We start from the raw sequence: 11,770 nt of genomic DNA, 5'->3' as shown, positions 1-11,770 counted from the left end.
TATCACAAAAAGATAAAATAACCGAAACTAAAAATTCTAGAAAACTAGCCGTTATGATGCTGTCAGTCGACTGATGAGCTGACTGTTGTAGGCATTTACCAGCTCATCAATCGACTGATGACCTTATCAGTCGACTGATGACCTTAGCAGTCGACTGATGACCTCCTCAGTCGACTGGTTAGTCGATCAAAACAAAACAGAAACTTTTTGTTAATCCAGACATTTTCATCAGTCGACTGATAATATTGTATCAGCCTGATTGAAACAAAAAATTTGATTTTCAAACCTCTTGTAAAAATAGCAAATAAAATCAGAAAAATATAAAACTTTAGGAAATGATTGTAGACATGATAATATACATGTTACAAAAACTGATTTTCAAAAAACACCTCCCAAATGAGAAATCTCTTTATTTTCAAAAATATCCAAAAACATGAAACTAAACATACATGTTTTTGACATATTGATTTAAACAAACTTTTAAAACTTGTAAACTGATTTTATAGACTTAATAAAATATGTATAAACTGATATTGAAGTCTATAAACTAATAAAACAATATTTTCACAAAAACACCTATATTTTAATAAAATCAACAAATATGTGTGTGTGATTAATATGAGCTTAAAGTATCTACACACAAGTATAAACCTAAAACTAAATTACCCAAGCTTGATAGATCTTCATTGTAGCTCAACTTGGTAAGCTTTGCAGATGAAGCTTGAACTTAGATCTTAAACTTAACTTGCATTGCTTCACTCCACTATTCCGCCAACCTCCATTGGATATGATCGTGAATGTTTAATTTCATCCATCCTCTAACATATTGTTTGTCTAGAATAAATATAAAATACAAACACTAGACAAACAATATTAGTTGTAAATTATTTGTTAATCATCATCAAAATAAAAGGACCTAACAGTCAAGACCCTCTTGTCGACTCGAAGAGCGCTATCAATCTCCCATTCGAAGTCCACTAGCCAAGACCTCTGGATGACACCCCTTCGTATCGACTCGAAGGGTGGTGTCAGTCTCCCACTCAAAGTCAACTTGCCATGAGACCTCGGGACGACACCCCTTCATGTCGACTCGAAGGGCGGTGTCAGTCTCCCTCCCGTAGTCAACTCACCACCATGAGTCGGAATTATATGTTTTATGAGCTTGCACTCGCCTATTTGCTTGAATCGTCCACACGAATTGAGCCTACCTGTTTGGCCGACTCGCCAACACGACTCGATTGAAGATGACTCGACTGAGGACGACTCACTAGCATGAGTCTGACCTCACCTGATTGTTGAGCTCGTCCGCTTGAGCTAAAGCTCGCCTTAGACGTGAGCTCGCCTAAAGGCAAAGCTCGCCTGATAGCCCTAAGCTCACTAGCACATTGCCCACTTGGGGTATGGGAACGGTCACATCAGTGGTCATATCCCAAAAATCAAGGGGGAGAACATAGCGCTCCTCACCTAGGCATGGCTATTGATGGCTACAAGAATAGACGGCTGACATGACCACCTAAGCGGCCACATCCCGCAGCTAGGACGGCTGGTGCTCCTCACCCCTACTAGTGGTCAAATCCCACAAATTAAGGGATGACACATACCATTCCTTGCATATTTAAAGCTACATTGGACCAAGGTTTAAGGGGTTGATTGGCTGCTTGGTTTTAGTTGGCTAATCATCCCACTTCTGAAAGTTAAACTTTGGCTCATTTGCTAAAGGCTCCCTTTTGAAGTAGACTCGATCTGAACTCTCATATTTGAGGCTCATAGCTCTTAGTAGACTCGACCTAAACTCTCAGATTTGAGGCTCATAGCTCTTAGTAGACTCGACCTAAACTCTCAGATTTGAGGCTCATAGCTCTTTACAGACTCGTCTGAACTCTCAGACTTGAGGCTCTTAGGCGCTTTGCAAAGCTCTTGCATAGTAGCTCTCTTCAAGTAGTCAGCCGACAAGCACAAGCATGTGTTTAGCCTTGGATAGACTCGAACCCAACCACATCGGACCTTCTACTGTGTACTGAAGCTCTAACTGCGACGTCGATCGTATCATCCAAGGGAAGCAAACTCGACACAAGTATCGAGGGGGCGTCCTATTGCTACCGAAGAACCCACGTTAAACAAAAAGGGCCTTCCCTTTTCCTCTGTTGTAAAACATTGATTATTAGTTTGTAATAAGACACTCTTATAAACACAAACGACCCCTCGTCGGGAAGTCAATTTTTACACCCTACGGTCAAATACAAATCCTCCAATTTAGACCACAAATCAGCAGTTGTTTTCTCCGTGAGAACTTCTTACAAAACTTCGTTTGTCAAACATAACTGGATCACTATGAGAGCTCTATCATCCAACTCGTTCTAATCTTCTACCGTCATAGTAGTTGGTTTCTTCGACTTTCCGAACAAATCCTTCTTCAATCCACTCAGTATCAACACAAGATCATCCTAACTAGCCAAAGGCAAAAACTGATATTGCCGTCAAACTTCTCGATATCCCACTTCGTAGTAGTTATCATCATCTTCTCGTCCAATCGATAGTTAGGGCTCTGATACTAATTTGTTATGACAAATTCCCCAGGATAAGCTAATATCAATCACACGAGAGCACGAAAAATATCAAAAACACTTGAACAAAAAGATATACATGGTTCGGCTTGTAGCCTATGTCTACGGGCGAAGGAGGATAAAATGTTACTAAATTGTGAGGAATACAAAGTGGAATCTCTCAATCATAAATAACACGCTAAAAGCCTAATACAACTCTTAACTAAAGGAACAAAAGAGAAGAATATCAAATAGGCTTCACAAAAGAACTCTCTCTTCTTGATTGGTGCTCTAAAGATTCATGATGATTATTGGCTTGAAAGACTGTTCTTATATAGCCTTGAAGATCACAACTCCTTGTTGTCTAAGAAATAAGAGTTCTAATAGGAATAGAAGTCCACATGTTCTGAAACCCAATAAGAGTCCAAGTAGAAATAAACCTCTAATATGATTGGTTGTGCAAAGTCTAATGTAAATAGGACTCTTGATCAAAACAAATCAAGCTAAAAAAACTCCCAAAATAATATGGATTTGAGTATTTGAGGCAACCTATAACAATATTTAGTTACACATTTTTTATGTTGTATTTCATAAGGGGATGACCCATATCATACATTAATTGTTTTTCACTACATTTGCTCCCCAGGGTCCTTTTGAGTTGCTAGATTGTTTTTGACTATTGACAAAATACTGATTTTGTTAACCGCTAAGATATAATTAAGCCGTGAAAACTTGCATCATAAATCAAATCAGCTTCAACAAGTTGTGGACTATAGTAAGTTATGTTGAGTTTAGGACTAAATTTAATATTTTATTATTGTTTTGAAAATAAAAAGATCAATTTATTTATGGAATTTTGTTACATTAGACCTTCAAATCTTTATTTTATGAATTACGTCATCAAATTTTTCATATTTGTTCAAAATAAGGGCCTTATTTAAACTAATTTTATAGATCCGTGAATCTTAATTAAGACAAATTAATGAATTCGAGGGTCTAATATAACAAAAACTAATTTTCTATTTATATTTCAAAATCCATCAATTATATTCAACTTAGATTTTTTTTTTCTAAAACAATTTTATTTATTAAAACAAGTGTTCTACTAGCGCTCGCATGGTTGGTTTGATTTTTTTGTATAGCTAATTTATTTGTTCTCTATGAATTTTTTTATTTGGTTATTGTTTTTCTTCAAAAAAAGATTGAAATTGCATCCATCAAAAAAATTTAAATTGGATCAAATTTTTTATCTTTTAGTTGTTGCTCCTTCTTGAAAAGTAAATAAGCTCAGTCAGAGCTTTTATTTTTTCCTTATAACGGAAATATAAAATTAGGATATGCTATATTTTTTATTTTCTCAATTAACACCCAATAACTTTTTGTAGAAAACCCCTAATAATGGTTGTTTATTATTTTTATAGTTCTATGTAATTTTTAGATTTTTAGAAGGTTTTTCTATTTTTTTAGATTTTAAAAGGGGCTGCTTGTAATTTTTTTGGGGAGGAACCATTTGTATATTCAAAGTTTTCTAGTAGTTTTTTTGTTTTTGTCTTTTTTTTTTTTTTTGAATTTTTAGGCTCTCCTAACATTTTTTTAGATTTTTCAAAGGCATTGTAGAAGTTTTATATTTTCCGAGGGCAGTTTGTAGGTTTTATATTTCTAAGAAAAGTGTTTGTAATTTTTGTAGTTCTAAGGGGGTTATATATATTTTTATAATTTTAAGGGGATAGTTTGAAATGTTTTAGATCTTTTTAGAGGGATCTCTATATTTTTTAGAATTTATAGGGATTTTTTGCTTTTAAGATTTTTCAAGTGGTTGTTTATAGTTTCATATTTATCAAAAGGCTATTTGTAATTTTTATATTTTTAGTAGTTATTTATAATTTTATGGGTTAATCCGCAAATAGAAATGATTTGGGAAGTATATATTAGCCTTGAGGGATAATGTTCGTTAATGTAAAATTATATGGCAATACCCTTATGGTTTAAATTCAAAAATTAAAATGTTGCGTTTTTCTAAAATTCTAAAACTTATCGGATGTTTTAGAAAATTTATAAGCTAATTGAATGTTTTGTAAAATTTATCTCTTAAAAAATTAAGGCAATTTGTGTGATAAATTTTTATAATGTAAAGCTAATGTTTTTATAATGTAAAGCTAATGATAGACCATTAATCCTTCCTTTATGTATAAAAGAATAGAGAATAAAAATGTGATTATTAGAATTTTTTTTATTATGGATAATTAAAGGGAATAAAAAATATGAGTTTTTGATATTTTTTAGTTGTGCATAATTATGATTTGATTAAGATTGCCAAATATTTAATTATGTTTAGAACTTTCTATTTTTAGATAGATTTAATTTGCTGAGGATTTTAATTATAGATAGAAAGTACCCATCGTGTAAGACTTCTAATTTAATGTTAACATAACATATAATACATGTCATTGTTTTATACGCTTAGGTAGGCAATGTTTGGTATTTTTAAGAGAAACACTAATCCGTCATTGTATATAAAGGAGGGATAATGCTCGTATAAACTTAAGCGAACTAGTATATCGTACGTGCTTTGCACGTGGACATATTTACTTTGTGTTCTTAACTTTTTTTCATTGAGTGGAAAATGTTGATGTGACTTCTAGCTCAATGTTAGTTTTAAGCTCTAATTAAGTTATTTTCCAAACAAGAACCAATATTAAATTGATTTTATTTCATTAAATCAGTTTGATTGGAGTCATCAAAGGGGCTCTAATACAAATTTTCCCTTAATTGAGTGGATCTCAATAAACAAGAAAGTATCACGTGGAAATAACCCGTGACATTAAAGCGCTATTAGGTTTTTTGCACGTGCAATGCACGTAGTTTGATACTATGATTAATTATTTTTGGCTTATTTCCTAACTAAAATTTGTTCCTCGGTTTCACTTTAATAATTTGTGCTTACTTTTGTCTCTAAACTTTAACATTGCGATTATTTATTTTCTTTGATATATTTGTTTAAATAGGCTAGTTAATCTAAAATTTCATGTTGATATTTGAATTGATAGAAAAAAATATAATCTAAAGCTAATTTAAATTTTTATATTATTTGGACTGAAATAAACCCAAGGTTTACTTGAGAAAGTATAGTATTTCAAAAGTGAAAAATATTGAAATAGTGTTATACAAGGAATGTGAATATTTAAAAACCAATTAGGCAAGATAATTGATTAAAAGTATACTAAAATGATAGAAAAGAGAATATAAAATTTGTTCTTAACCATTAATAGACTTCATAAAAATTATAAACTAAATATTAATACTAACTCTAGTATATTTTTATATGATAAAAGTATCAACATAAGCATATAAAAGTACTGAAAAAAGTTTAAGCTCCCTTTTAAAGATTCCTAATTTCATTCAAAACAATTAAACTATTCTATAAAACATTCAGAAAATATTATCTTTTATTCATTCTATTTTTTTTATTGAGCTAAGATCAATCATTTTGCACCTTTATCTTTTTCTTGGACAATTCTAGAATAGTGTCTTCATCATCTACATTGATTGTGACATCAGGCTAGAGTTGTATTCTTTGCACTATTATCTTTCCTAGGCTCGTTATTCTTTTATCTCTCGTTTAACTTTACAACGAAGTCTAATGTATTTCTAATGTTTAACACAAACTTCTTGACATACAGACTTTGATTTTTTCCTATTTCAATGAGAATAAATTTTAATTTCATATATATGCATATAATTATTTGTGTTCCTAAATTATTACTTAAATAAGATTATGAGCTACCTCTTTTTTCTCTACAATGAATTCTTCTAATGTGCATCTAATAAAAGTTTTTATTATATCAATAATGTTACATTTGCTCTATCCCTGTCATTTTTCACAAAGATCTAAACTAAATCATGCATTTTTCATTACCAATTTGCCTTAGATTATAGTATTAATATTTAATTTCTTTAGTATTTGAAGAACAAAGTATGAAATTTATGAATACTTACTAATTTTTCTTGTATCTTCCATAGAGGATTCTTCTTTGATTGAGATAAAGTTGTTAAATTATTCTTTAATGAAACTCAGTTGGTGCTTTATTTATTTATTTCTGTCACTTTCTCATTTGCAATGGAAATACCTTAATTCTTTTGAATGATATCTCTGAATATTCTGATAATTTTCCCATATGTAATTCCTTGTAATATTATACCCTATAAATATTACTAACGTTGGAGATTAATGCTTCTAAATTATAATCAATCGATGCTAAGCTATTATATTATAAGTCTTTTATTATTTTTATAGATTTAAATATCTATCAATTAATGTTACTAATGTATTTTTGCTACTCCATTTATTAGCAAAATTACATACAGTTACTTTGATTTATATAGTGACAATAATTTTAAACCTATCATATATATTTTTTAAAACTTTATTCCTTCACCAATTATTTTTAATCAATTCTTACTTTTGTTTACCAGCATCAACTTAGATTACTTTTAGATCCTGAAAAGAGATAGTAAACCCCAAAATTATAGATTAATTTTTGAAAAACTTGAATATCATTGATCTACCAATAATTTCTATATTTAATGTGTACTTGTTATAAAATTTAAACTTTTAGAGTTTTTTTGCGATTTTTAAATTTTAAAGAAGTTTTTTGTTGTAATTTTTGTAACTTTAAGGTTAATTTTGATAAATTTTAAATTTTTAGGTGCATGAAGGTAATCTCTTGAATTTTCTTTTGTTGTTTGTAAATTTTAAAAATTTAGAATTTTATGGTGGTTTTTTATAATTTGAACTTTTAAGTGTGTTTCTATAATTTTTGAGACATTGAGGGTATTAATTGAAAATTTTTAATTCTTCAGAGGTTGCTATTAATTTCTTAATTTTATGTTTGTTGTTCTAAGTTTGAAATGTTAAAAAAAATTTAGATGCATCATGGTAATCCCTTAAATTCATTTATGTTGTTTGAAAGTTTTAAAATTTTAGAATTTTAGGATGCTTATTTGTAATTTAAACTTTTGAGAGTGTTTATATAATTTTTGAGACATTCAAGTGTTAACTGCAAATTTTAAATTCTTCATAGTAGTTGTTAATTTCTTGATTAATGTTTGTTGTTTTAAGTTTTGAAACGTCAGAATATTTTTTATAATTTTAAACTTTTTAGGGTATTTTATGCAATTTTAAAACTTTCTAGATTTTTTTTGTAACATTTCATGTATTAGATAGTATATTAGCTATGTATAATTTTTTTATCTTAACAAACTAATACTGTAAAGCTGTTTTATATATTTTATTAATATTTTTTTTTAAATTGTTGAGCTATAATTAGTTCACGTTGGATTAGGATATAATATAATTATAATTAGGATAGATTAAGATATTAATAAAATATTGAAGGGTAATATTGATCATGAAAAGATTTTTCCGAACTCATACTTTTAAAGCGAGTATGATATTTTAATTTCAAGGGTGTTTTTGTCTACCGAAAGATTTTCTCGAACCCGTGCTTTTAAATGGAGTATGATTTGATTCACTAAAATTTATGGGTGGAAAAGGAATTATAGGGTAAACAATGATACTTTTGGCATAATGAGATTCAATATCCTTTGATTGTTTCAAAAAAACAAAAAGATAAGGTTTCTTCAAAAGCCAAAAAGCAACTAATTTTTTAGGATATTCAAACCCCACCTTTTGGAGAGGATACGGGTGGATATCTATCTAAACCCCATCCATCTTAGATCCCACTCAATTTCTGATAGGCAATAAACAAGAAAAATTGACATGTGCATTGCCGTGACATTTGTGTGAAGAAGCCAAAAAATAATGGTTAAGATTTTTCTTAGATACTTCTTTTTTAATTTGTCTATAAATATTTTTTTGAGAGTTATAATATACATAAATTACTTATTTTCAAATAAATCCCTTAACTCGTTGAATTTGTTATTAGGTCTCACAATTTTTGTAATCTTTTTAAAATTAATAACTCCAGTTATTACTTATACTCTTTATTAGAGGGACTCATTTCAAAATATTTAAGAACTGAAGGATCTAATAGCACTTTTAATTATTTGAGCGGTCAAGTTGTAAATGAGTTAAGAATCGACAAGACATGATAGCTCTTTTCATGAATTGAGGGATTTTTTTTTCCAAAATAAATGAGATAAACTTTGAGTCTATTAGTTAAAATAAAAAAATTAATTTTTAAGTAGATAGGCTCCAAAATCATTGAAATTGCTATTGTGTTCTTGCATTCCAAAATTATTTTAAAATTAGTCCCTCAAGTTAAAAGAAATGTTATTAGGTACTCTAATTCTCACAATCTTTTTTAAATTAATCTCTCTAGTTGTTGCTTCTACTTTTTATTAAAAGGAGTAATTTCAAAATAACTTTTTAAGAATTAAGGAACCTAATATCAATTTTAATGATTTGCGAGATCAATTTCTAATTAACTTAAGAATTGCATAACTTAATAACAATTATCATGAAAGATGTAAATGACTAATAAAATTAATAGAGATGCTATTACGTCCTCTAAATATCATAATTTTTGTAAGTTAATCTCTTTAATTGTTGCATCTACTTTTTATTGAATAGAAAAATTTCAAAATATTTTTTTAAGAATTAAGGAACCTAATAGCAATTTTAATGATTTAAGGGATTAATTTCTAATTAACTTAAGAATTGTAAGGCTTAATAACAATTTTCATGATTTGAGGGATTAGTTTCAAAATATGAAAGATTTAAAGGACTCTTATTGAAAATAATTTTTTAAGTAAAGGTAAGAAAATAAACGGGAAAGTTTTGAGGGAATCCAACCTTGGACCTAGATTAATTTCTAATCAACTTAATAATGGTAAGATTTAATAACAATTTTCATGATTTGAGGATTTAATTTCAGAATGTGAAAGATGTAAAGGACTCATATTAAAAAGAGTTTTTGAAGTAAAGATGAAAAAAAACTAAATGAGACGAGTTCGGGGAATCCAGCTTAGGAGCTAGTGAATTCATAGAGAAAAACTGTACTAACTAAGCTACTTAACGTTTATGATGGATTATCTGTATTATTATATATATATTAAACAATTTACTGTAGCTTTGAAAAGACTTTCTACAGTTGTGGATCCAAAAACTTTAGTATATATATAAATATTTCTATAATTTATTTCTACAATTTTGATATCCTAATTCTTGAGTTTGAACCAAAGACTAGAGATTACAAATTCTAGAAATTGCTTTCCTAGAATATCATTGAACCAAACACCAGGGGCTGTTTATTTCCTTGTATTTTACGACTTTGCATTGAAAAAATGGGACCCACAAGATCAAAATCTTAAATTTTAACTCAATACACTATTTGGTTAGCATTTTTTATCATAAAATTAGAGCTGCCACGTAGGATTAATGCCTCAATTCTGATTCCCTAAAAATATACTCATTTTCGCTCTGATTTTTAGGGGTTGTTTGGTTTTTAGATTAGTTTTGATGTGTGTCATGAATCTAAAAAAATCCATATTTATAATCTTATTTGTTTGCATGCATATTGAAGAGGATTTGATGAATGAAAAATCTAAGCAAAAATTCTTGTTTGGTTTAACATGAATTTGTTGAGGATAATATGGTATATTATAACTTCTTTTCCTTTTAAGATAAGTATCAGTAAAAATCAGAGTGAAATCAACATATTTTTAGGGAATTAGAATTGATGTATTAATCCTATGCGGTAACTCTAATTTTATGATAAAGAAATATTGACAAAACAATGTATTTAGTTAAAGCTCAAGATTACTTGTAGGTCCTATTTTTTTTTAATGCAAAGTTGCAATATTTGAGGAAACAAACAACTCCTTACCAAAGCTTATCTAAAAAGGAAAAATGAGTGATATTATATTATTATCAAAAAAATCATGTTCAACCAAATAAGAACTTTTTGCTTAGATTTGTCATTCATCAAATCAGCTTCAATGTGCATGCAAGCAAAAATGATTATGAATAAGAATCTTTTTAGATCCGTGACATGCATCAAAACTAACCCGTGAACCAAATAGTCCCCAAGTTAGAAATTCCAATACATATATACAAAGCTAGAGATTTGTTTTCTTGATGAAGAATCCATATTGTTAGATCACTAAACTTCCTGACTGGTGCACTAATACGAAATTGATATTCTTTAGAATTTAATATCATAGTGCGCATACTATTTGATATACTGAAGTCGACATGATACATTCTCCCAATAAACATGTATTTTTCGAGTTTGTTTTCCTAGTAGCCAACGCGCAGTAAGTGCCTTTTTCCGGACCCATCAAAATATCCTTTCACAAAATATACTAGTGTTTTTATTCTATAGTAATATTGCTATATTAATTTATTGTAACATGAATAGTGTATCTTTGGATCCTCTTATAAATATATACTAGTTTGCTGTCCGTGCAAAACACGGGTTTTTTTGCTACAGTAATCCCTCTTCTTTAACGCGCCCTGATTTGAATTTTCTGGGAATGCTACAGTATCCCGCCTACTACAGTACCATTTTAAAATGCTACAGTATACCCATGAGCTACAGTAACATTTTTATTAATTATTTGCTATAATGCTACAGTAAATCTACTGTAGCATTTACTGTATCATGAACAGTGACTCTCTGGTTCTCCCTTTTGTATAAAGGAATAGACTAGTGGGCGACCCGTGCAAAACACAACCTTTTTTTGTTTCGTTATAATAATTCTTTTTTTCCTGATGCTACAGCAACTTTTGTAAATGCTATAGTAATTTTTATAACGCTACGTTAACCTGTTTATGCGACGGTATATACTATAACATTTATAACATTTACTGTGGTGTGAAACAGTGAACGTTAGATACTCATAGATTTAGGAGCAGATAGGAGTAGATAAAATCAAACTAAAAATATAAAAATATAAATATAAAAATCTTCCCTCTTCCCCGTCCATCTACGTTTCCCAGTTCCTCTTCTCCCTAAAACGCTCACCGTCTCTTATTAAAATCCTGACAACGACCAAGAAACCGACCCCTCACTCTTTCTCTCTTTACCCGTTTACTCAAAACCCTAATTGACTCGATTCGATTCGATTCGATTCGATCCGATTCCATGGCCGTAGTGCTTGGATCATCGCCGAAGGAGGAGTCAGAATCTGCCTTCGAGACCTCCTCCGTCCACTCCGGCGATACCTCCGGTCTTAGGGATGCCGATATCATGGTAATTTTTTTG

The 11,770-nt window shown here is 29.8% G+C and overlaps 1 protein-coding gene across 3 annotated transcripts in view; it reads left to right on the top strand.

Moving 5' to 3' along the window:
- The window catches only part of LOC109825014 (protein VASCULAR ASSOCIATED DEATH 1, chloroplastic), a 34,392-nt gene continuing 34,064 nt past the window's right edge, over positions 11,443–11,770 (top strand). For 2 of the 3 annotated variants that reach the window (XM_020391682.1, XM_020391683.1), the window contains exon 1: positions 11,443–11,758. In XM_020391682.1, the coding sequence (XP_020247271.1) occupies positions 11,651–11,758 (108 nt within the window). In that variant the 5' untranslated portion in view covers positions 11,443–11,650. The remainder of the gene's footprint in view (positions 11,759–11,770) is intronic. The other variant, XM_020391680.1, reaches the window with a different exon arrangement.

This window comes from Asparagus officinalis, chromosome 10, assembly GCF_001876935.1.
Source record: "Asparagus officinalis chromosome 10, Aspof.V1, whole genome shotgun sequence".
NCBI lineage: Eukaryota > Viridiplantae > Streptophyta > Magnoliopsida > Asparagales > Asparagaceae > Asparagus > Asparagus officinalis.
Note: the sequence above shows the minus strand (reverse complement) of the source record. Positions and strands in the feature narration are given on the sequence as shown.